General features: G+C 38.2%; 1 protein-coding gene and 1 long non-coding RNA gene across 3 annotated transcripts; both read right to left on the bottom strand.

Moving 5' to 3' along the window:
• Positions 1-7,755: 7,755 nt before the first annotated feature.
• On the bottom strand, positions 7,756-16,691 carry LOC137026604 (uncharacterized). 2 transcript variants are annotated; one of them, XM_067394004.1, is made up of 7 exons: positions 16,559-16,691; positions 11,993-12,925; positions 11,513-11,609; positions 9,905-10,015; positions 9,057-9,223; positions 8,151-8,350; positions 7,756-8,051 (listed from the first exon to the last, which is right to left on the bottom strand). In XM_067394004.1, the coding sequence occupies exons 2-7, from the start codon at positions 12,907-12,909 to the stop codon at positions 7,879-7,881; spliced, it is 1,665 nt and encodes a 554-aa protein (XP_067250105.1). In that variant the 5' UTR covers positions 12,910-12,925; positions 16,559-16,691; the 3' UTR covers positions 7,756-7,878. The 2 variants fall into 2 exon arrangements, with proteins under 2 accessions (XP_067250105.1, XP_067250104.1); XM_067394003.1 differs by having other exon boundaries at positions 7,756-8,350.
• Positions 16,692-17,728: 1,037 nt separating this feature from the next.
• On the bottom strand, positions 17,729-25,886 carry LOC137026603 (uncharacterized). The gene is made up of 4 exons (XR_010895889.1): positions 25,499-25,886; positions 23,922-23,970; positions 23,238-23,298; positions 17,729-18,855 (listed from the first exon to the last, which is right to left on the bottom strand). It is a non-coding gene; the product is annotated as an uncharacterized lncRNA (long non-coding RNA).
• Positions 25,887-26,850: the final 964 nt, after the last annotated feature.

Raw genomic sequence — 26,850 nt, 5'->3', positions numbered from 1 at the left:
AACATACTGCATCTCATATACCATCCAGTATCCACCTTATCCCTATGCCCCATGGCGCTTTGCGTGAATTATGGGAGTAATGTCCGTTAAGCTGTAAACAATCAATGAAAGACTCGCTCTATGAACACAATAATGTTTATTTTTAAACTGGGTACAATGAGATGACATTATTCTACTCACCCTTCAACTAACAAACATTAAAAGGACATTTAAAAGTGTGAAAGCATCAACAAGGTACTTTCTACAGGCCATGAAAAAGCACGATTCTTTCCACAGATATAACGGACGGGTTGAACATAACTATAGTGATATATATCTGTATAATGTAATACACATTGCCTTATTAAAAATGTTCATGAACTTCAGCATTGCGCGATACTATTTCAAAGTGATTTCCATCATTTTTACAGATTGTATTTACCATTGAAAACATACCTGGAAAAAGACGTTGAGGAGAAAAGCAAGAGATTCTTCGTGCATTCTAGTGAATTATTAATGGGATATATCGTAAATAATATAAGAACAGACCACAAATGTGCAGCATATGCTGTCCTTTTTCATATTACAGAGGAATACAAAGAGACTAAAGTAAATAATCACAAGGATAGAAAGAAACGACTGAAAAGAGCTCTTGCCATAGATATTCTTGTTATAACGTTACGTTAAAATACCAAGTGTTACGTTATTCTCATGATGTCTAAAATAAAACATGAAAGAAATATTGACAGCTCATTCAGTCAAACTGACGGATTAGCTTTATTTGTAGGGCAACCTCATGATTTGAAACTATTTGTTTCAGTCTTTTTGAATGGAAGTTCACCAAACTCGAAGTACAACCCTCAATTCAAAACGCAGTAGGCTCATCAGGAATAAGGTCAATAGGTTAAATGCAGTATATGTTGATTAACTATGCTGTTTCTAACAACTGCATTTACCTTGACGAAATCAAGTTAATTTAAACAAATATATTGGCTCTATGAACTTTCTCTAATTATTTGTACATTTCATTTAATCTTTTATCTAGTTTAGCTTGCTGCAATAAAGCTAGGTAATGTCAGAAACACCTAGGAGTGTCTTGAGTTCAGTTTGTTTAAAGGGTATGTTAGAAACAAGTATTGTTTGCTTGGAAACAAGTGTTGATTATATTTGTGGTATACTGTCTCACATTGTAAACCTATGATGTTGACATGGGTTCTGACATATTTTTGAACAGAAGAGACAGTTATATCCATGTTGGAGGCCATAGGAAAACCTATGGCCTGTTGCAGTGAGGAAGAATTGGAGGAAGACAAGGAGGAAGAGAAGCATGAGCACAATGAAGAAAAACATAGGGAAGACAAGGGAGTGGAGGAAAAAGAAAGTAAAGTGTACAAAGTTTTAGGAAGGCTAACAGCGCAAGGAAAGACCTACAAGGTAGATGAAGATGAGTTGAGGAGGAGGGTCAAAGGAGAAAACATGTCCACAAACATGTTCCGAATGTTGATAAGGGTTTGTATTTCTATTATATGCATACATTTAAGTATAAAAGCACAAAAACAGTCATAAGATGTAATGATGAGTAAATCTAATTCCAGTACTGACAGTTTATAAGAAGCATAAATGTCTATGCTGTTTTTGAAGGTGCTCTAAACGATGCCACGTGTTCCCTTTCGTGGGAACTATCGACGCTACGTCAGTGACGTGATGGGAATCCTCTGCATTTTTGTGTTCGTGAAGCACTATTGTATCTAACCAATGAGAGAACGCGACGTCAGAGGCGGGTGACGTCACGAACCGGAACCTATAAAGCATGCCCGGAAACAAAGAACGCTAGCTTCTGTTGTCTTCAGTAAGCGCTATTTGTATCTTGTCTGTCTTATTTACTGTTGTCTGTCTACCATCTCGCCAGAAAGTGATCTCTTGTCTGAGGACAAGAGTTTCTAAACAAGTGAAATAAGACACATAATAGACATATATATATATATATATAAAATGACGGAGAAAAGCCAGCGTTTCACTAAGTGTGCACCTCCTTGCCCGCGATTCATCGTGGAGGGAGATACACATGAGATGTGTGTGAAATGCCTGGGAGTTGAGCACGCACAGGCAGCTCTTGAGGGGGCTGTCTGTGTGCACTGTGAGTGGCTCACTCTCAGGGCGCTGCGCTCACGCCGGGCGCTCTTTGAGGAGGGCGCCGCGGCGAGTGTTCCCCGCGGGTCTGGTCCCGCTGCTGCCGAGGCACAGCGAAGGCTGCACTCGTGGGGTTCACAAATGGATCTAGCAGAGGGGGGAGAGACGGGCTCTGCCTTATCGCTTCCCTTACCTGCTAGATCTAGTGTCTCTCCTTTGGTGGTGGAAGCACGCGCTGCGGTTTCTTCCCCGCAAAGGGAGGCACCGACACTGAATATATCTTCCTCCGAGGAGGTTGATGTTGAAGGTGTCGAGGGTGGTGATGAGGGACCGTCATCCTCATCTCCAGCCCATGAGGAAGTATGCACTAGCGGGAGTTTTGTAGCTCCACTCCTGTTGGCTTTATTCTCGAGGGAATAAAAGTCTAAGCTCGGATCTCGCGCTTGCCGAGGCAGCGCGTGGATTGGGTTTTCATTAAAGAATATATGGCTCGTAGATTAAGTCTGCAAGAATGAATATACAGCTCGGGTCTTGCGTTTGCCGAGGCTGCGCATGTATCACGTGTCCGTAATTATGCATGTGTGTGTATGTATATGTGTATATATATTTATATATTAAGGGATCTGAGCAGACGGGAGTTTCCCTTTCTCTCTTTCCCTAAAATACCTTGCGAATTATTACGAGCTATAATTCTTTTTTGTATTCTAAATATATTCAGTCTGTTCAAAAATATATATATTTATATAAGAACTGGCTGCATTTAATTTGAGGATTAAATGAAATATTGAATACATTAAATTCTGAGGAATTTAAAAGAAAGTGTCGCCACCCTTGGTCCCCCGCAGAAAGCTTGGGGACAGGGACAGGCGACACAGCCGAAGTCTTTGTGGGGTAACACAGATCTGCGGACTGTAATTACTTCCAAGAAGGCTTCGAAGAAGTCCTGATGCCAGTGGCGCGGGACATTGGAGGGCAGTCCCCTCCAGAGAGGGTTGGGTATTAAAATACTTGGTACTCATCCCTCTTTGGCGCCCTCAGGGGGCCGTTCTGCTAACCCTGCCACCCAGTGTGTTTCAGGGCGCAGCGGTCTCCACCGATCCTCCGAGGATGGCCGGTCATCATTTGATTCGGCTGTTCCTTGCCGGTTCGCCGCTTCAGGGTGCCGAGTCAAGTGTTCAAAAAACACCAGAGGCCAGTCTCGAGAGACTGGTTCCCTTTGTAAATAAGGCAGAATGAAAACTTCTCCCAAATATTTCAAAATGGGTGCTGCTCACAATAGAAAAGGGTTACAAATTCGGGTCTCGCCCGCCCCAGTTTAATGGGGTCCTTCCCACAGTGGTGGCCCCGAGCAGTCTCTGGTAATGGAACAGGAGGTTATGACGCTCTTGCAAAAAGGAGCTATAGAAGGGGTTCTCCTCCCAGCAAGCTGTCAGGGTTTCACAACCTATACTTCATTGTTCCAAAGAAGGGACAGATCAGGTCCGAGGAGCTGGTTTGTTGTGATAGACCTGAAAGATGCTAACTTTCATGTATCCATCCATCCTTCTCATAGGAAGTTCCTCAGGTTTGCTTTCGGGGACAAAGCTTACCAATACAGGGTTCTTCCTTTCAGCCTATCATTATCACCCCGCACGTTCATGAAGTGCGTGGATGCAGCGCTGGCTCCATTGAGACTCCAGGGCATCTGCGTGCTGAACTATATCGACGATTGGTTGATATTAGCTCAAACAGAACAGTTGGCAGTTCAACATCGAGATGTTGTTCTGTCGCACATGAAAAAGCTTGGGCTGAGGCTCAATGCCAAAAAGAGTGTGCTGGTTCCGAGTCAGATTGCAAACTATCTAGGAGTAATCTGGGATTCTACCACGATGCAGGCGCAGCTGTCTCCTGCTCGTGTGAATTCCATTTTCGGAGCCGTGAATGGGGTGAAGTTAGGCCAGTCACTCACTGTAAAACAGTTTCAGAGACTGTTGGGTCTGATGGCAGCTGCGTCCAACGTTATTACTATTGGCCTTCTGCACATGATACCCTTACAGTGGTGGCTCAGGACCAAGGGGTTTTCCCTGAGGGGAGATCCTTTTCACATGATCAAAGTCACGCGGCGATGCCTTCGTGCTCTGGTCATGTGGAAAAAGCCTTGGTTCCTGTCCCAGGGACCCGTGCTGGGAACTCCTCGTCGTCGCGTAATGCTTACGACAGATGCTTCCCTCACGGTCTGGGGGGCGATCATGAGTGGTCGCTCGGCTCAGGGTCTAAGGGAGGACCATCAGCTCTCCTGGCACATAAATCGGCTGGAGATGATGGCGGTGTCTCTAGAACTGAAACACTTCCTCCCAGACCTGAGGGGCCACCACGTGTTGGTCCGTACGGACAACACGACGGTGGTCTCTCTTGACCAGTCATTCACTGTAAAAGTTTCAGAGACTGTTAGGTCTTATGGCGGCTGCGTCCAACGTGATAACTTTTGGCCTTCTGCACATGAGACTCTTACAGTGGTGGCTCAGGACCAAGGGGTTTTCTCCGAGGGGAAATCCTTTTGCAAGGTCAAAAGTCACGCGGCGATGCCTTCGTGCTCTGGTCATGTGGAAAAAGCCTTGGTTCCTGTCCCAGAACCCATGTTTGGGACTTCTCGTCGTCGCGTAATGCTTACGACGGATGTTTCTCTCATGGGCTGGGGGGCGATCATGAGTGGTCGCTCAGCTCAGGGTCTCTGGGAGGACCATCAGTTCCTGGCACTTAAATCGGCTGGAAATGATGGCGGTATTTCTTGCAGTAAAATACTTCTTCCCAGACCTGAGGGCATTAAAATGTGGGAGCAGACGCCCTGTCGAGGCAGGGGCCGAGGCCCGGGGAATGGAGTCTCCATACTGAGGTGTGGAGCTCACTTTGGAAAACTTTGGTCGAGCTGAAATCGACCTATTTGCTTCAGGGGAATCAACCCAGTGTCCACTGTGGTTCTTCCTATCTCATTCAGCACCACTGGGTCTGGATGCCATGGTACAGACGTGGCCGAGGCTGCGTCTGTATGCATTTCCCCGTTCGCTCTGCTCCCGGGAGTTCTGGAGTAAATACGCCAGGAAGGGGTCAGTCTAATATTGATAGCCCTGTACTGGCCAACCAAAATATGGTTCTCAGACCTAGTGCCACTTCTAGATGGCTCCCTGATGGAGCTTCCTCTCAGGCAGGACCTCCTGTCTCAAGCGGGCAGCATGATAATTCATCCATGCCCAGAGCTATGGAGACTGTGGGCCTGGCCTCTGAGGGGGCCAGGCTCATACATGCTGCTCTCCCAACTGAGGTTGTGGAGACCATACTCCACTCCAGAGCTCCCTCCACGAGGAAGTGTATGCGGCCATTTTTGGCCATAGTCCTCTGGGGGATTCCTCGGTAGGTCGAGCCCCCCCTTTTTATACGCTTCCTCCGTGGTACTCTGAGGCTGGGGCCTTCAGTACCTACAAGGACGTTGGCCTGGGACTCGGCCGTGGTATTAGAAGGGTTAGCCGAGGCTCCCTTCGAACCACTAGAGGAAGTTTCAGAGAAATTCCTCACCTTTAAAGACCATATTTCTACTGGCTATTTCATCTCTTAAAAGAATAGGAGATCTTCAAGCACTTTCAGCTGCTTCTTTGTGTTTGGAATTTGCACCTGGAATGGTCAAAGCGTTCCTGCACACTAGACCAGGCTATATGCCTAAGGTCCCCACCAAAGTCCCAGGTTCCATCGTACTTTAGGCCTTCCATCTTCCTCCATTTACAACTTCGGATCAGGAGAAACTCAATCTGCTCTGTCCAGTGAGGGCTTTAGATGCATATGTCCACAGAGCTGCCCTGTGGGGAAAAACAGATAAATTGTTTGTGTGTTTTATGGGTCTCATTAGAAAGGAGGTCCAGCATCTAAGCAGAGAATGAGCAAGGGGGTGGTCGAGGCTATCACACTTGCTTATGAGGGGGCCGGACAGCCATCTCCATTAGCTGTCCGTGTTCACCCGACTAGGGGTATGGCGGCCTAAAAGGCCTTAATGTCAGGAGTATCCATTAATGACATATGTGGTTCTGCTGGATGGTCATCCTAGCACACCATCAGATTTTATAATCTTAATGTGAGTAGAACTCCGGGTGCTTGGTTTTACAAGATAGTAGCCAGGCACTCGGAGGCACGGCGTAGTTGGGACAGCGTTCCCATCACGTCACTGACGTAGCGTCGATAGTTCCCACGAAAGGGAACGTCTTGGGTTACGAGTGTAACCCTTGTTCCCTGAGTAAGGGAACGAGACGCTACGTCACGTTGCCGTACCTCCAGCATGCCTGGAGCGCTTACTTCAGACATGTCACAGAAGCTAGCGTTCTTTGTTTCCGGGCATGCTTTATAGGTTCCGGTTCGTGACGTCACCCGCCTCTGACGTCGCGTTCTCTCATTGGTTAGATACAATAGTGCTTCACGAACACAAAAATGCAGAGGATTCCCATCACGTCACTGACGTAGCGTCTCGTTCCCTTACTCAGGGAACAAGGGTTACACTCGTAACCCAAGATGTTTTTAGGCCAAAACATTTTTTGTCACATACAGCAAACATCTCCTCACTATCCGCTAGCTGCCTGTCCCCTGAACACACTGTTAAAAAAAAACGCGGTCTCTGTTGTCACCACAAGCTCCAAAAACGGCAATGAAAACTACCTGGTGCAGCCTGGACCACGAAAAATAATAAACACGCTGCAGCCAATAACCGACAAGAATGATTTTAAATGCCCGTTCATGACTGTTTCAGGAAGCGAAGAGGGGAGGAGGAGGAGGAGGAGGAAGAGGAGGAGGGAGGGTCTAGCTAGCCTCTGTTTTGTTTGACAACACTTTGAACGTCAACAGAAAGTTACTCCACCCAGGATCACTTAGAGCACCTTTAAATGCAAAGCACAACATTTTAAATTATTAGTGACAGCAAATCATACACAGCCCCTCTATTCAGAAGCCTGGTACATGAGCCCTGCACTCATGCTTTGCATCTGTTACACTGTACTTGTTCATACATAGGTTGGCAAAAAAGATGTTCCACCCAATGTGCTGCAGCAGCCTAGAAAGGCAAAGACAAAGGTGACAATATTCAGCACTTTAACAGAGGGAGAGGCGGAAGACATTGCCAAGGGGTTTGGCATGGCACTGGCCAAACATGTACCGAAAGAGAAACTACTTTCTGGGATACCCCAACAGGACATCCCAGCAACACTGTAAGTATGCCTGTGTAAGCTCCATTTCTCTCTCTCTTTATTAAGTCTTAGAATATCTTAATGGTTACACCTTTATTTTAGTTATTTATGTATAAGAAATTAGTTAAAATGTGACGCAGTATGTCAATATTGTCATCCTAAAAAGAAGAATTAAACATCCTGTTCAACCTGACATTCTTATCTTTTTGAATCATAATTTGAGAACTCAGGTCTGCTTTGCTTAAGCTGGGCACACATTTAATGACTAGCTAAAACATTCTAAGACTGTGCACAACATACAGCGATTGTTTCCTGCGACTGAAGCCGATTTAAATACTTACACATGGAATTTAATCGCAGACTGAACGTAACTGTCTCTGATGCGATCTGTCATAAGTATCAGTTTACATTCATAATCGGCCTTACAATCGTTAAGTGTGTCCGCAGCTTTAGACATTTAAATGCATTTTAATATTTTAAGGACTGGACATCTTGAATGTTGTTGTTAATTAAAGACCATTGGCAAAATGTCCTTACTTTTTAGTGTTTTACAGAATATGGAAAGCAGTTTCTACAAGTGTTTGCTCTGAGGACACTTTTGAATCAAGTTGTTGGCATGGGCTTGTAGTTGTGTGTCCATGTCTGGAAAAGTCTCATCACCACCACCACAAGTGAGAAGACTTAATAAAATTAGATGCTTACATGTACGTCCTCTTGTACCAGCTACACAACTGCAGAACTGTTCTGCAGGGCAAACACAGTAAACTACATGTGGATCATTCTCAGATGGAACGTTGTACATGTATGTTTCTGTTGAAGCTATGGTGACTGTAGTGGCCCAACCTTTGTCTAGCATCCTCTGAGCAGATTTCTTTATTTCTTCCATTTTGCTGTCCAGTGGGTTATAGACCCTCCCAACAGACTGCAAATCTTGTATTATGTTGAAGTACTTGTCAGTTTTGTTCAAAAGTACATCAATCAGATGATCCAATCTACGATTTCGGATGCCACAGAGAAACTGGTATTTTAAACGGTGGAAGAAACTAAAGAAAAAAAAGCAGAGAGATCAAAATGAGGAACAACAACTGGTTGAGACTATTACAATGCACTCTTTTAAACTGGGATGCCAACAGGTAAGGGGGAAAAAAGATAACATTGCGTGGGGCGGGGGCATGCTCCACACAAGTTATTTGCTTTACATGCTCGTTTGTAGTTACTTTAAGTTTTTATTATTATTATTATTTATTTTTTATTACTCTACATGTCTAAAACACAATTTTCATGATTACATTGTTGTGAAATTTTATAAAAAAAACAAAATTTGGTTAAAATCTCATGTTATAAAAGATGAAGTGCTATGTAGGCTATTTAAGACAGTATTGGTTGATTAGACAGCAATACTGTTTGCCCCCTCTCTCTTCACCGTTCCCACATCTCAGACCTCAAATATATATCTTACCCCTAATAGACAGTTTTTAAAGTAAAGAGTAAAGGAAATAATGTGTACAGTATTTATTGAAACCAGTTCTGTATCCCCTTATTTACCCTTCACAAGTACCCTTAAGACCCCCCTCCCCCAATAAAAACACTATCATTGGATCTATGCAGATCCCATAGGTGACCTATTTTGCTCTCAAAAAGGTGAGAAGTTTGCATCTATATTTAAACAAATTACTTAAAGCACTATGCTAGCTTTCAGCTAGCCCACAAATAAATAATGAAGTGAACATGCATAAAAATGTTATATACCGTTCTATTAGATTGTTTGTGTCAGAGTCTCCATGCTTATAGCATCTTCCAAAGTTAGACCACAGATGACCAATTGGCTCCCAGTGGTTCCTAAAGTACTTGCACACAGCTTTTAAATACTTGAACTGGCAATGAAACATCTCAGCTTTTTTCTTGAAATCATGTTCCTGTAAAACATACAAAGAAAATCATGCTTTGTGTTATTTGTACAAATTAATGTGCTGTTAGTGAACTGAGAATCGGCCATGTTCTTGATTGATTATACTGAAACCATTTAGGCCTATGTGAAACATGATAGAACAAATATGACAATTTAGAAAAATAAAATAAAAATTACAATTACAATAATTAAAAAAATAATTTATAACATCTGTTAAAATTGAAGTTTTTTTAACATCAGTTAAAATCATTTGTAGATTTTCAAGTAGTGCATGATTATATGTATTGAAAGTTTAATGACAACTGTAAACCATTTTAGTTTACATGAAATAATGTTAATCATTATGTAATGTTTAATTAAAGTTAAAGTTGTTTATAATTGTAACATTAATAAGCACATTATCTAATGTTTTCTATTTTTATATATTTTAAAATATTATTTTTTTCTGTGATCCAGTAATTAATGTCACATGATCCTCCAGAAATCCTTCTAATATGCTGATTTGATACTTAGTTATTAAACTTTATATGAAGCCAGTCTAATCATCAACATTTAAGAATCTGACATCTTGTAAGGGTTTTTCAAATATCTTGCATGGCACTGCATGTTGTTGCAAGTTTGTTACCAAAGTTGCAAAAAGACTTTTCAGACTACCAGCTTCAATTGCACTATAAACAAAGCAACACACCGTGGAACAAGACTTCAGCCCAGCCATAAACTGCATGATTTGTGCCCTTGAATCAGCATTTTCAGGTCCACATACACCAGATTCAGATCTTGACAGCCAACGAGTTACTGCCTGTGTGTAGTAAATGGTGGGAAAATATTAATAATTTGCATAAGTATTGCATAATAAATATGAATAAGTACTGTCCTGAAAAAAGTATTTCACATAACAGAAGTTTACTTAAAGCCCACAAGATAAAAAAAAAAATAGATGAATTTATAAAAATGACCCAGTTCAAAAGTTTAAATACCCTATCTTAATACTGTGTGTGGTCACCTGATGATCCATGACTGTTTTTGTTTTTTTGTGATGGTTGTTCATGAGTCTCTTGTTTGTTCTGAGCAGTTAAACTGAGCTCTGTTCTTCAGAAAAATCCTCCAGCTCCTGCAGATTCATCAGTTTTCCAGCATCTTTTGCATATTTGAACCCTTTCCAGCAGTGACTGTATGATTTTGAGATTCATCTTTTCACACTGAGGACGACAGAGGGACTCAAACTCAACTATTAAAAAAGGTTCAAACATTCACTGATGCTCCAGAAGGAAACACGATGCATTAAAGCATGTTTCCTGTGACTGAAGCAGATTTACATACTTACACATGGAATTTGAACACCGACTGTAACCGCAGACTGAACGCAACTGAATCTGACTGGATGCGTTTGAGCGCGATCAGTCATAAGTATCAATTTACATTCATAATCGGTCTTACATTCATAATCACAATCGTTAAGTGTGTGTACGGCTTAAGAGTCGGGGATTGAAACTTTTTGAATTGGATGAACAGGGTAAATTATACTTTTTTTCTCTTCTGGTAAACATGCAAGAATCTTCTGTTGCTTCCAGAACTAAATGAAAAAAAAAAAAGATCTTTATACAAAATAAGATAAACTTGCACATCATCATGTTCAAAAGTTTTCACCCCCGACTCTTAATGCGTTGTGTTTCCTTCTGGAGCATCAGTGAATATTTGAACCTTTTTTAATAGTTGTGTTTGAGTCCCTCAGTTGTCCTCAGTGTGAAAATATCAATCTCAAAATCATTCAGTCACTGCTGGAAAGGGTTCAAATATGCAAAAGATGCTGGGAAACTGAAGAATCTGCAGGAGCTGGAGGATTTTTCTGAAGAACAGAGCTCAGTTTAACTGATCAGAACAAACAAGAGACTCATGAACAACCATCACAAAACACAAAAACAGTTCTCTGTAGAGCTGCTTTGACACAATCTGCATTGTAAAAAGTGCTATATAAATATATAAAGGTGACTTGACTTGACCACTTAAACTTTTCAACTGGGTCATTTTTATAAATTCATCATGATCCTTTTTATTTTGTTCAAATGATTAACATTTCTGCATATTCTGCAAGGGATATTTTGCAATGCCAAATTAAGCTATTTTATATCTATTCATTCATTAGTTATTTAACTACAGTGGCTAGAGAATAACTGCAGTAAAACCTAGAACAGCTTTCATTGAAAATTGTAGTATATTACAATAATAGAATAATATTCCATTTCTATTAAAAGGAACAAAAATCAAAGCCAATTAATCTCAACTTAGTACTACTTACTTGTGTTACATGGTACCAACAAAGGAGAACGTCTGACTCACTGAATGCTGTTTGGATGGCATTGATTTCAGCTTGGTCTTTATCAACCATAAAGCACCTAATAAAAATAAAAACATTTTAAGCTTCAAAGCAGAGAAAAAATATATCGTATCATAGATGTTTGCTGGCAAAAAATACCTTGTGTTATTTAGAGTCTTTAAAAAGTTACTAATCAAAATTGCAAACCAATTTGTACATTGTAGATGCACTGAGATCAACACCAACTGTAGGCTAATCATAGAAGGCAGTTAATAAATCAATACAGGTTTGCTCTGAAGCCGACATCTAGGTTGGGAAATTACAGGTTTAGAACAACTTGAGGGTGAGTAAATGATGACAGAATTTTCATTTTTGGCTGCAACTATTCCTTTAAGAGCCTGTACACACACAAAAGATTATTGAATAACTTCAGTTTAATTTGTTTATATCTGTTTGTATTACCTTGGAGCAACAGAAAATGTTGGTTTCAGCTTTTCCAGTGCCAACTGAAGCGTGGCCTGCTTTTCATTTCCCAGGATGATATAGGCAACGGGTATGCCATGACCATGACTGTCCCTTACAACTAATGTAAATAAAGGGAAGCCATACTGGTTCACACCATGTGTTGCATCCATAAAAACAATATCTTGTCCATATTTTTGAAGGTTGTCTCTCATGGATGGTGTTTGTAGAACCATAACAAGATCTGTTTGAGGACTATAAGGCTGATAAAAAATAACAGAGTCTTTGAATGGGCCCTCAAGAAGTTGCGTGGTACTGCTGGCATCATCTTTGTGTTGCTGATTTTTTCGTATCATACACGTCCGAATATTTTCAATGTCTTTTGGGGTGACAAAATATGCTCGGTTGTTGAGATCAGTATGTCCTTGTTCCTTCGACCATTCATGGGATTTTAAGAGAATTGTATCTGGCTTAACACCAAGAGATATTAAATCTTGAATATGCTTAACAAGCTCTTGACTAATTTTCTCTGAGTGACCCTCAGAAGAACTTGCTGGGTCATGTCCTGAATGAATGTTGTAAATCCTTTCAACTATAACAAGCTTGTTAAGCCAGTCTGTCCTCTTTTTAAATGACACATATGCCTTACATCCTTTGGCCCTTCGACTTCGTGGTGTGCATACTCCAGAGCGTTTGCATGTAAACAAGAAGTATCCATTTTTCTGATTTTCCAAACTTGCAGAATTCACATTTCTGTAGGTACCATCTTTTAAGGTGTTTATGTTGGTGAGCCTTTCTTGGATAAATTTATAAGTATCCAAATCCTTTTCTAAAACATGGACTGTTATATTAGTCTCTTTTTTGTTTCCTTTAATTATCTCTTCGTTGTAAACTGTTTTCTTTATAAATTCATCCATTTTTGATGTGCAGCACCTAAAAACCAAAGGGACACAAACAATAAGGCTAAAATATCAATAATGTACAGAGCTAAAATTCCATGATCTTAAGAAAGCAATGCATATTATAATGTCTTTTTCTAAAAATTGTAAAACAGATGTAAAACAGAGATATTATGTACAAGTCAACATTCATATAACGACTTGAGATCAAAATATGATGGACTGAAGACATCATCGTGTAACAGAATAAATCAGTGATGACTTGAGGTCATCATATTCATATGACGGACTGAAGACATCATCGTGTAACAGAATAAATCAGTGATGACTTGAGGTCATCATATTCATGTGACGGACTGAAGACATCATCGTGTAACAATAAATCAGTGATGACTTGAGGTCATCATATTCATATGACGGACTGAAGTCATCATCGTGTAACAATAAATCAGTGATGACTTGAGGTCATCATATTCATATGACGGACTGAAGACATCATCGTGTAACAGAATAAATCAGTGATGACTTGAGGTCATCATATTCATATGACGGACTGAAGACATCATCGTGTAACAGAATAAATCAGTGATGACTTGAGGTCATCATATTCATATGACGGACTGAAGTCATCATCGTGTAACAATAAATCAATGATGACTTGAGGTCATCATATTCATATGACGGACTGAAGACATCATCGTGTAACAATAAATCAGTGATGACTTGAGGTCATCATATTCATGTGACGGACTGAAGTCATCATCGTGTAACAGAATAAATCAGTGATGACTTGAGGTCATCATATTCATATGACGGACTGAAGACATCATCGTGTAACAATAAATCAGTGATGACTTGAGGTCATCATTTTCATATGACGGACTGAAGACATCATCGTGTAACAATAAATCAGTGATGACTTGAGGTCATCATATTCATGTGACGGACTGAAGTCATCATCGTGTAACAGAATAAATCAGTGATGACTTGAGGTCATCATATTCATATGACGGACTGAAGACATCATCGTGTAACAATAAATCAGTGATGACTTGAGGTCATCATTTTCATATGACGGACTGAAGACATCATCGTGTAACAGAATAAATCAGTGATGACTTGAGGTCATCATATTCATATGACGGACTGAAGTCATCATCGTGTAACAGAATAAATCAGTGATGACTTGAGGTCATCATATTCATATGACGGACTGAAGACATCATCGTGTAACAGAATAAATCAGTGATGACTTGAGGTCATCATATTCATGTGACGGACTGAAGTCATCATCGTGTAACAGAATAAATCAGTGATGACTTGAGGTCATCATATTCATATGACGGACTGAAGACATCATCGTGTAACAGAATAAATCAGTGATGACTTGAGGTCATCATATTCATGTGACGGACTGAAGTCATCATCGTGTAACAGAATAAATCAGTGATGACTTGAGGTCATCATATTCATGTGACGGACTGAAGACATCATCGTGTAACAGAATAAATCAGTGATGACTTGAGGTCATCATATTCATGTGACGGACTGAAGTCATCATCGTGTAACAGAATAAATCAGTGATGACTTGAGGTCATCATATTCATATGACGGACTGAAGACATCATCGTGTAACAGAATAAATCAGTGATGACTTGAGGTCATCATATTCATGTGACGGACTGAAGTCATCATCGTGTAACAGAATAAATCAGTGATGACTTGAGGTCATCATATTCATATGACGGACTGAAGACATCATCGTGTAACAATAAATCAGTGATGACTTGAGGTCATCATATTCATATGACGGACTGAAGACATCATCGTGTAACAGAATAAATCAGTGATGACTTGAGGTCATCATATTCATATGACGGACTGAAGACATCATCGTGTAACAATAAATCAGTGATGACTTGAGGTCATCATATTCATGTGACGGACTGAAGTCATCATCGTGTAACAATAAATCAGTGATGACTTGAGGTCATCATATTCATATGACGGTCTGAAGACATCATCGTGTAACAGAATAAATCAGTGATGACTTGAGGTCATCATATTCATATGACGGACTGAAGTCATCATCGTGTAACAATAAATCAGTGATGACTTGAGGTCATCATATTCATATGACGGACTGAAGACATCATCGTGTAACAGAATAAATCAGTGATGACTTGAGGTCATCATATTCATATGACGGACTGAAGTCATCATCGTGTAACAATAAATCAGTGATGACTTGAGGTCATCATATTCATGTGACGGACTGAAGTCATCATCGTGTAACAGAATAAATCAGTGATGACTTGAGGTCATCATATTCATGTGACGGACTGAAGTCATCATCGTGTAACAGAATAAATCAGTGATGACTTGAGGTCATCATATTCATATGACGGACTGAAGTCATCATCGTGTAACAGAATAAATCAGTGATGACTTGAGGTCATCATATTCATGTGACGGACTGAAGTCATCATCGTGTAACAATAAATCAGTGATGACTTGAGGTCATCATATTCATATGACGGACTGAAGTCATCATCGTGTAACAGAATAAATCAGTGATGACTTGAGGTCATCATATTCATGTGACGGACTGAAGTCATCATCGTGTAACAGAATAAATCAGTGATGACTTGAGGTCATCATATTCATATGACGGACTGAAGTCATCATCGTGTAACAGAATAAATCAGTGATGACTTGAGGTCATCATATTCATGTGACGGACTGAAGACATCATCGTGTAACAGAATAAATCAGTGATGACTTGAGGTCATCATATTCATATGACGGACTGAAGACATCATCGTGTAACAATAAATCAGTGATGACTTGAGGTCATCATTTTCATATGACGGTCTGAAGACATCATTGTGTAACAGAATAAATCAGTGATGACTTGAGGTCATCATATTCATATGACGGACTGAAGACATCATCGTGTAACAATAAATCAGTGATGACTTGAGGTCATCATTTTCATATGACGGTCTGAAGACATCATCGTGTAACAGAATAAATCAGTGATGACTTGAGGTCATCATATTCATATGACGGTCTGAAGACATCATCGTGTAACAGAATAAATCAGTGATGACTTGAGGTCATCATTTTCATATGACGGTCTGAAGACATCATCGTGTAACAGAATAAATCAGTGATGACTTGAGGTCATCATATTCATATGACGGTCTGAAGACATCATCGTGTAACAATAAATCAGTGATGACTTGAGGTCATCATATTCATGTGACGGACTGAAGACATCATCATAACAGAATTAATAATTACGAGCTGAATTGTCTGCGCGGAGTGCAAACTAGCGCTGTTTTGTTCCGCATTTTTTGCGGTTTGATGTGGATGCAACAGAAACTGGCAGTGACACCGCACATGCCAATTAAACATATTTAACTGGCCGGCATGAAATGAGCTCGCAAAATGCTTAGATGCAGTCCGTAACGTTAGCCGTTTTAATAGGTAACTTAAGCGCGCTAAATAATAATAATAATAAAAAATTATAATAATAAATTAAAATAAAAACCCTAAACTGTTCTTTCAGATTGTTTTAGTTCATCATTTTATTTTCACTATTATCATCACCTAACTAACTGCTGTAAATTAATAAGAGAAAGTAAAAAGCATATAGTCTTACCTTGTAAATTGAGCACTCAGAAGCGTGTTTTACAGGTTTTTTTTTTTTTTTTTTTTTTTTTCACCTTGGCGGGCTCTGCAGGGGGGCACACGGTGATGACGTCATAAACGTTGATTGGATGACACTGTTGTTGTCTCTGGGTCATCATTAAAAATATTGGTCTCAGGAAAACAACCACTTGGCAAAATCATGACGTGCCCCTTTCATAGTCTAAACAGTGGACGCAAGCGTCACGGGCGATGTATGCAATACACCGCTCACGCAACGGGGTAGTAGAGTCGGGTGATATTAGTAGAGTCGGGTCACGTGATATTCAGATCAAAATGGCAACTGAAGAGGAGTGTATTCTCTTGCTGATTTTACATCGGCGGCAACAAAGGCAACGCAGAGATAGACGGTGGTATGTTCGCCATTGTATTCAAACCTTCTTCTTCTGTAAACACAATATACTTGAATTAATGTACAATACTTGCAATGTCGCCCCCACCAACAACGCACAGTATTGCGTGCATCGGCGCGTCGCGTATCAAAAACTAGGACGACACATTTGGCTACGCACCGACGCATAATGGCGGCCGAAGCGTAACGATGCGTAGCTTCGGGGACGCGTATGCGTACAGATAGGGCTGGGCGATATATCGAATGCTTTTGTCACGCGCATTTCGTCAGTAAAGCCGGTTCCCTGATTGCCGCTAAATCGCCATCACCCAGCAAACAAGGGACGTCCCCCGGACGTTTTGAACGTCCGTTAAGGTCCGCAGTAGGTCCGCTTTGTAACGTTCGCTGTCGGACGTTCGGAGGACGTCCGCGTTTGGTCCGCTTTTGAACGTTCGCTGGCGGACGTTCGGAGGACATTCAAGTCTTTGTCCCTCATCTGATATTTCCATAACAACACTTAATAGTAGGTCCATTTGAATTCGGGTCATTCTACAGAAAAGTCCACTTTTGGTATGACAAAATGTCTTAAAATGTATTTCTTTTTCTAATGTTTAAACTTAGACCACATTATTATATTACACATTGACTTTATGAATACACATTTGACAGCTTTATGATTTTTTATTTTTTTTTGTGCATTTAAAGACATCATGTACCATTTTTTGTCACTGACTGCATGTGCTGAAAAATTGAGAAGTAATATTTCATAACTTTTAGAAAAGCCAGAGAAGTAAAGTAACCAGAGTTAAATAATAATGATAATTCAAAAAATAAGGAGATTGTGTGTTTGAAATATATATATATATATATATATATTTCAATCAGGTTAGTTAAAAGTGTGATTGAATTATGTTAATTTAATTGTGCAACCAAGTACTTGCTATAACAATGAATATATTATGAAATATTTGAAAAACAGTTATAAACAATGCAATCCTTTACATCTTAATTCTTGAGTGTAGCAGAATTCAATTAATGTAGAATTATCAAGTCACATATGACACATTTTATTTAATGTGACAGACAAAAAAACAGTAACACCAGTGACACAATGAATCACCAGGACTTACACATAGGGCCAAACATCCTTATTCAGTTGAAACCTGATTATTCACCAAAATTAACCCAATTTATCCTTGATAATGGAGTTTATGCAGATTGACATTACTATGGATTTAGTGCAAATAAACCATGGTAAAATATAAAAAAATAAAAATAAATAAATAAAAATGGGTATTTGTTGCTGGTACTACTAACAAAAACTCTGGAACAAAGTTTTCTTAGTAACTACTCAATATTCTGTAAAACATGGCATTTATATGGATCCTTTACTGATTATATTACAAAGATCCAACTAAACTTGTTTATATTCATACTATAATTCTATTGCATTTAAAATGAATAAAGAGATTTGAAAGATTTGACACCTTGTAATTGTTTTTATTAAATAATTTCCCCTACCATTGATGAATTTTAAATGTCAATATAATGTGAGCTTCATAATCTAAATCAGTGTGCATATTCATGCAATAGTGAAAATATCCACCATTATATATATATATATATATTTGCTGATTAAAAATGATTTTTTTTTCATGCAGAGTCTTTGTATATTCCTGTATTTCTGCATCCACAAGTACTGTGAAATACATATTTTTTTGCATAGAAAATCCACACAAGGAAAAACAAACTTAACTACAAATGGAAATTTTATTATTGCTAAGGGTTCAAAATGTAAAAAAAAAAAAAAAAAAAAAAAATGCAGAATGACAGCTGCTGAATCAGGCGCAAGCAATGATTTCCAAACAGCAAATGCAGGAGAGGCCAAAATGGATTGAAACGAGTCCAATGCCGAATTGCTGGAAAGGAAAAATGAAAAAGATACAGGTAAGACAAACTTCATGTAAACTTGGGCTATATCACATTCTACACCCATAGTTTTAACTGAAAAATTGTTGGTCAAGCTGTGGAACTCTATAACGTTTTAAAGTTTTCCTAATGGCAGAAATTTATACATTGGGAATAAAACATGGTTAAGATCACTCACTATTTTCTGTGCATTATTAAGAATCAATGACTCATAAATTAATTGAAGTGATGTGTAGTCTCTTACACCTATAACTTTCATTGCAGTTTTAACAAGATGTGCAAGCTGCGATTTTAATTGGACTGAAAGATTTCAATACCAACCTTGAATCCCATAATTTAATAGACTACCTAAAACTACTTGATAAAATAGTTGCATAATTCTCTGATTTACACCAAACAACCTAATGCTGGGTACACACTACAAGATATTAGGGCTGATTTTGGACCAAGTTCTCTGTCCGACAATCCTAGGCAATATCCGATTATCTTGATGGTTCTACAGATTATCTTATATTTTCCTGTGGTGTGAGGTGTGTTAAGAGTGACTGAATCTGCTCGGAAGAACGTCGAAAGCGCCGCGATCGTGAATCATAAATATTTAACATGACAAATCCTGAGGTGTGGGACCAACCCTGAGGACAAACTCAGAAGATTATGATTTAAAACTACATCCAATCAGAAAGCGAGCTGACAAAAGACAGAAACATAAACCCATTCATGGAGGAGTTAAATGGATTGACAGCAGAGATGGAGGATCAGCTAGTCGATTTGTGGCAACAGCACAAGTGTTTATACCATGGGCGGATTGGCAATCGGTCTTTGTCAGGTGACGTAACACTGGTGAAAACCGAAGTGCATTATGGGTGTCGCCGCCATTTGTGAGGTATCCAAACAATCTCTGTATCAGTGCAGAGTTGTTTCTTCTTTGGCTTCTTTTCATTGTAAAAATGGCACACTTTTGTTGTGTGAAAAGCTGCAATAATATGTCCCCCGATAGAAAATGTCAAAAACTTTACTACGAGATTAGTCGGTTTCCTACTTGAAAAAAGGCTGTACGGAGAGTATGTAGAGGCAGTAACAGAGGCGCCGGATCGCATGGGTTGCCGCGGTGAGACGCAAAACATCACTTTCGTCAAGATATCTCCATTCACGTATGCTTGCTCTCTACATTTTCACAAAGGTGAGTTAGAGATTTCTGTTTTCTAAAGTAGCAAATGTTATAGCAATGCATTGTTTTGGATTGTATGTGCTATGAAACAATAGTCAATTTAAACCGAATCCCTTGAATATGTCTACATTTTTTTTTTATTCTTAATTTTGCTAAGGCATTTTTATTTGATATACTTAAGGTACAACATTTTTGCTCTGTATCCATATGCTGATTCTAAATTTGACTACTTTTTACAGCTGTGGTCTTACGTTATGTAGCTAAAAACCTTCCGATTTCATTGCAGATCAGCCTGCTTAAAGATTATGGAGACTGACCCAACTGGACACCATCCCTCCCTACATTAAGGCCACATCAGCATTAAACACAGGCTGTGTCTCAATCAGCTCCCTAGTTCAGTAGTTAGGGCACTGATCAGGAGAGCTCAGAGCTGATTGAGATGCACACACAGACACTAAGTAAGGAAAAACAATGCAGTCAGCTACTTGGGTAAAGTTGGTTTTATATTCGCACATTCAGACTTCTGATAAATTCAGACTTTCCAATAAATATGCAATAAATTAACGTTTGCGAATTTTAAGCATGATATTGACAACCGATGATTGTCAACTTACAACATTTTTCACAGTCAATCAAAATAGGCAAGTATTGTTTAATGGCATATTTACTTGTGAAAGTCCAATGTAGTGTGATTAACAAGGCTATTGAATACGGATGTCCGAATGTGCGAATATAAAACCAACTTTACCCAAGTCAGTCAGCTGACACTATGGTCCATCAGGCTGGAGAAAGTGATCATCTTTACACTGAGAAGATGCAGGAGGCTGGAGGAGATGGTGATCTGCATGTGCAGAAGTAAACCGACATGATATGTACAGGATGTCTGATGTTTGTTTTGGAGATGATGATGTTAATGTACTATACGTGTCTGCCAAACCTGGGAACCTTTATGGCGTTATTACAATTTCTTTTTTTTTTGTGCCTTCGATTCCAGACGCAACAAATACAAATTTCAAATGCTTCTGTGAACCTTAATGTACCTCAGATTTGATCTGCCTGCACAACACTTCTCATGTTCCCCTGAGACAGTATACAGAACATTCAATGAAACTGTCATATCTATATGCTAACCTGAAGCTTTCAGCTGTATGGGCAGACAGAGATGATTTGCACAGAAATATGTCTCCTTTGTTTAAATACAGAGTAGCAGAGATTATTGACTGTTTTGAGATTTTCACAGAGAAACCATCCAATCTGACAGCGCATGTTTGAATCTTTTGTAGAATTGTAGTGTAAAAATGTACTTATGCTTTATCCAGTCTTGCATGAACAATAAAGCATGCATAATTAAATTTTTCATGCCGATTTGTAGATTTATTTTATGAGTTCACAGGTATATGCACTTATAGTATTAACAGGATAATTACTAATATACACAATCTGTAAACCAGATATTTAACTTGCACGACATATCTTTGTTTTTATTATTATGAAGGCCTTTTGAAAAAAAAAAAAAAAAAAAAAAAAAAGACCCATAATGTCATTGACCCAGACAGCACAGAGGTAGATGGAGGACAATAATTTACAAATTATTTTGGCTCTAAAAGGTATACTATATCAGAATGTACTATAATAAAATACACTTAAATTCTACATCCATCTCTGATGATGCCTTGTTTATTGGAACAATGTTTATCGTGTTATACATTGGTTTATGTACTTAATGCAATAAATAAAAAAATGCATGAAAAAAGGGGTAGTATTAGTTCAAAATTCTTACTGATCAAAACACTAAACCATCCTTAATCAGGCACTTATGATATACAGTTAACACGACATCATCATCATTATCGTTTACTACTGTGTTATCGCAGTCCTTCCTTCAGAATATAAATCCTGCACCCAGCCATTAGTGAAATGTTGTGGGTTTTGAGATATTTATAGTTTTTAAAGTTGATTGGTTGCTTCCACGTGTGTACTGTCCAATGGCATTTTACCACTCGATTGACAAATGGATAAAGAAAAGCGTTTGGCAAACCGACAAAGAAAAGCAATTGGTAAATTGAGAAAGAAAAGCATTTGCCAAATTCTTTTTAAAAAAGCGATTTAAATGCACATTTAAAAAGATTTACTAATGTACTTTTTATTGTTTTATTGATCTACGTTTTAAAAAATGAATTAAATAACCCATATCAAATTTGTCTATTTATTTATACATTCAAAAGTGATTTTTAAAACTTACTGTTTTATTGTTTTATTAAACTACATTTAAAAACAGGAATTAAATAAACAACTTTAAATATGTCTATTAATTTGCCCATATTAAAAAGTGATTTATTTATATAAATTTTTATGTTTGAATTATTAAATTGATTCTTCTTTTTATTTTTAAGTGGCACTCCTGGTCCTCCATATAAAACCTGTTTATATTTTAAAAAGTTATTGCTTTGTGATAATTTGTTACAAGTGTTAGCTAGCCTGTTACTGAATACCTGACTGAAATATCAGTAGATAAGGTGAGATTTAGGGTAAACAGTGTACTGTCCGCTACTTGCAAAGTTGCAATATAGTCAAAAACAGGTCAAAAACATAACCCAGGTGAAAAAAAGTACACTTCCATAATGTAGGCTACTTAAAGTGCTCTATTTTTGCACACTAATTTTGTACTTAATAGATTGGTCTTAATTTTGTACTTCCATAGTATTTTTTAATAAAATTATTCTTCAGTACTTGTTAAGATAATCTTTTAATCTTTTTTTTCTCCATTTTAATACCTATTTGCCACCTGCTGTCACCTGATTGGGTTCCTTGCCGCTGTCACCTTTGGCTTGCTTAGTTGGGGACACTTGACATTTATTCAACAGTGCTTTGATCTGCCTGCATTGACACTATTCTTTAAGAGCTGCCATGCAGCGAAATTATGTACCAATTATCAATGTAAAGCTGTTTTGACAATCTGCATTGTAAAAAGTGCTATATAAATAAAGGTGACTTGAGAAATATATTCAACTGTGCTATTTTGAGACACCATGAATGTGAACTAAAATGTGCTTTTAACATTATCTCTGTATTTGTAATGTTATGGGTTCAAGTGTACTACAAGTGGTAACTAAATGGTGTCTCAAAATAGCACAGTTTGTTTGGTAATGTGGGCTGGTGTGGCTATAGTGCCAGGGCTGAATTTTTGTATCATGTAAAACTTACCAAAATCATTCCAAACACCATTAACATCATTTCTCCCTGCCAATCATCCGTCAAGTTTATTCTGAAAGAGATTTTGCGAGATTTCTGGTTAAATCTAGGGTTTTCTGTCCTCATGTTTGTGGTCTCTCACATTTTGAAAATCTTATACGATTGTAAAAATCTTTTAGTGTGTACCCAGCATAAGTCTTCTTAAAATACAGTCGTTGCTGGAAATTTGAGCAGAGACAATTAATGTGGGCTTTCCAAGCAACTGAACAGTCAATGACCACACCTAGATAAGAATAGGTATCCACCTGTTTGATGATATTATCACCTAACCTATCATTTCCATAGTTTTTTAAACATTTACCATAAGATGATTTACATTGCACAACTGCACAAAATTCTCTATTTCAGACTGATTAACTGATATATCCTGATCTTGATATAACAGACTTAACAGTGTCATCAGAGTATTGTCAAAAAGTAGTTTAATCAGGGTACAGAACTGACCTCATGTCTGATAAACTTAATAATCTGCATGTTACGTACTGAACACCCCATATTCATTTGGTTCACATGGATACATTGCAGCCCTAATCAATGTGTTATGAAAATATCAAGAAAGGAATTTAAAAAAAAAAAAAAAAAAAAAACTAATTTGATAAGGTTCCAGATAGTGGCATGTCATTTGAATTTGATTACCTAAAGCTTCATCCTTCAATCCAGGAAGTAAATTCTATGACACCAGGCACTGGAACACAGAAACAGATGAGACAGTAATAAGCATCAATTGTTAGGTTGTGTGTGAAGCATTGATTCATTCATCCATCATTCAGTCATCTTAGACGTTAAACCCATTAATCCCAAAACATTTCCTGGTGGTGGGGCAGCATCCATCTTGCTTCAGATGGACACTGGATCTCCTCTAATTCTTGTCTTTCAATCCAGACACCCATCACTTATCTGCATGTCATAATGCCCTGATGTGACCAAATGCGTCCTAATGAAACTAGAGGGCTACTCAGTGCACTACTTGTCTCACATCACACACAGTGTCATATGGCTTATAAACGTCAATTCGAACCTTACCCCCCAAAAAATGGACCAAGCTGCCCATTCTTTCTATAAGCAAAGTTTTTTTTAACTTAGTTTTTAACAATAGCCAGAAGCTCAGCTTCTTGACTACTACTAAATTAAAACATTTTAGTCAGGAAATTTGACACTGAATGTCCTTACACTCCAATCCTCCACTGTTATTATGGAATTTAGCATCTGTGTCTTCACAAATGGGATGTTTCATCATCAGCCTGAAAGTCTAGAGTAAATGGTAAGCCTCTCATTAATAGGGAACCCACTTAGAAAACATACATTAGTTAGACTTTGATGAACTGACAAGCTGTACATCACAATTAAAATTCAGCCAAACCAAAAGCTATGCTGCTTTCAATTATGAAATTTATTTAGGATTTAATCAAATTATGCCTGTCTAATATGTTGAAAGTAAACGATTTGTGTAAAATAATCTCGTTGTTTTCATGTGTATTATAGTTCCTGACTGAGAGCGGGAATAAAATAGATTGGAATGCATGGAACGCGCCTCGCGAGTGATACTTAACTGACATAACGGAATTAACGTTTGTTGGTTGAAGACGGTGGTGGAAAGAGACTTGATTTCGTATTTTTTACTTATAAATTGCGTGTATTTTGTAGTTAATTGTTAGATAACTTCGTTAAGTATTCGTTATAGGTTAAGTTTTCGTTTCTATGTATAGTATTTATATTAGTTAGTGTACAGTTTGTTAAGTTAGGTTAAGGTTTGTAGTTTTCGTAGCATATAACGTTAGTGAGTTAAGTTGTGTGTATATTTACTGTTCATACGTGTTTTAAAATAAGATTAGTTAGTTTATACTAGGTTTGTAGACATTTGTTTAATTTTTTAAGTGTTCGCGTCGTTCATAGGTTAAGGATAGTTCTCGTGTTTTAGTAAATTTATAGTAACGTTACGTTTAGTACGTCGCAGGTCAATTACACCACTTTCTTCGCGGAAACTAGACACGGTTACATTTGTGGTAAGTAAATGTATTAATATATTAACATTTCATCCATACAAACGTACGCTGCGGGTGAAGTGCGCGAGATACATTTATAGCGCGAGCGATGTGCGTGAGATCGTACAATCAGTAGCTCGAGACGCATCAGTCAAGACTATTGAATCATAGTAAAGCAAACAACAATGATAACTGAACTCATTTTAACGTTTAAATTATATAAGATCTTACCTTTTAAAGGGGTTTCTGTACCCGTAGTCTTCCGTCTACCAGACGAGCTTGTATGCATGTCGTATCATAGGCAGATATGGCCCAACTTCCTGTTCACCTGTAGGTTTACTGGTGTCAGCACACTATATGCATGTTGCCACCTATTGTATTGGAGCTCAATCAAAGTTATGCATCTAAGGCTGAATCATAGACCATAAAAAAGGGTTGAATGCTGTGCAAATCATTCCAACCTTTTTTTTTTTTTAACAATATAACAAAATAATACAATATATGGTGCAAACACACTGGAAAATAGTTATTTAAGCGGACCATAAACGGACCATAAACACCAGTGCAAGTGGCGTTGGGACCAAATCACAATAATAATTAACCTCCTGTGTTTGTCACTTAAGGAACTTATTCCCAAGGTCACAGCTGGGTGCAGATTGTGCAGACCATTGATTCGGTCTGATTTTATGTATAACTAATACAGATCTTTTTGGAATTATCTTTTAACATGTATACATTAAAATTTAAATTAATTCAATTAAAATGTATATTTCAATGATACATTTAAACATGAAAAATTCTAACTAGGAACAATTTATAGATTGTTCACTTAAAAACAAATCCACTTGTTAAAACTTTAGTTTTACATGCTTTATGTCACAAAAAATAACACTTATTAAGTTTATTATAAACATGATAAGATTTTACCATATTAAGTAAAGGTGAAGTAAACATCAGAGATGCTTTGCCACAAGCTAAAAAAGCATCTCTGATATTTACTTCACCTTTACTTAAGTAAACACCCAACTTAATGTTATAAAAATATAGGTAACACCAGAATGAACAATACTTTTAAAAACATTTATTAATCTTTAATAAAGCATTTTATTAATCTTAGTTTTAACATTTACTCATATTATCTAAAATCAAAATATGTATTTTGCTAAGATTAGTTAATGCACTGTGAACTAACATGAACAAACAATGAAAAACTGGATTTTTATTAATAATAGTGTAACAAATAATAATAGTAATTATTACATTTATGTAGCTTTTTTCTGGGCACTCAAAGTTCTTTATATATTGAAGGGTGAATCTCCTCAAACACCACCAATGTTGTCTAGGGTTGTCTAGCCATATTGTGCCAGAACACCCACCACACATCAGCTTATTGGTGGAGAGGAGACTGAGTGATGAAGCCAATCAGTGTATGGGGATGATTAAAGGCCATGATGGTCAGAGGCCAATAGACAAATTTGGCCAGGATGTCGGCGTTACACCCCTACTCTTTTTGAAGTACATCCTGAGAATTTTAATGACCATAGAGAGTCAAGACCTCAGTTTAACGTCTCATCTGAGGAACG

Source organism: Chanodichthys erythropterus, chromosome 9 (assembly GCF_024489055.1).
Source record: "Chanodichthys erythropterus isolate Z2021 chromosome 9, ASM2448905v1, whole genome shotgun sequence".
Taxonomy (NCBI): domain Eukaryota; kingdom Metazoa; phylum Chordata; class Actinopteri; order Cypriniformes; family Xenocyprididae; genus Chanodichthys; species Chanodichthys erythropterus.
Note: the sequence above shows the minus strand (reverse complement) of the source record. Positions and strands in the feature narration are given on the sequence as shown.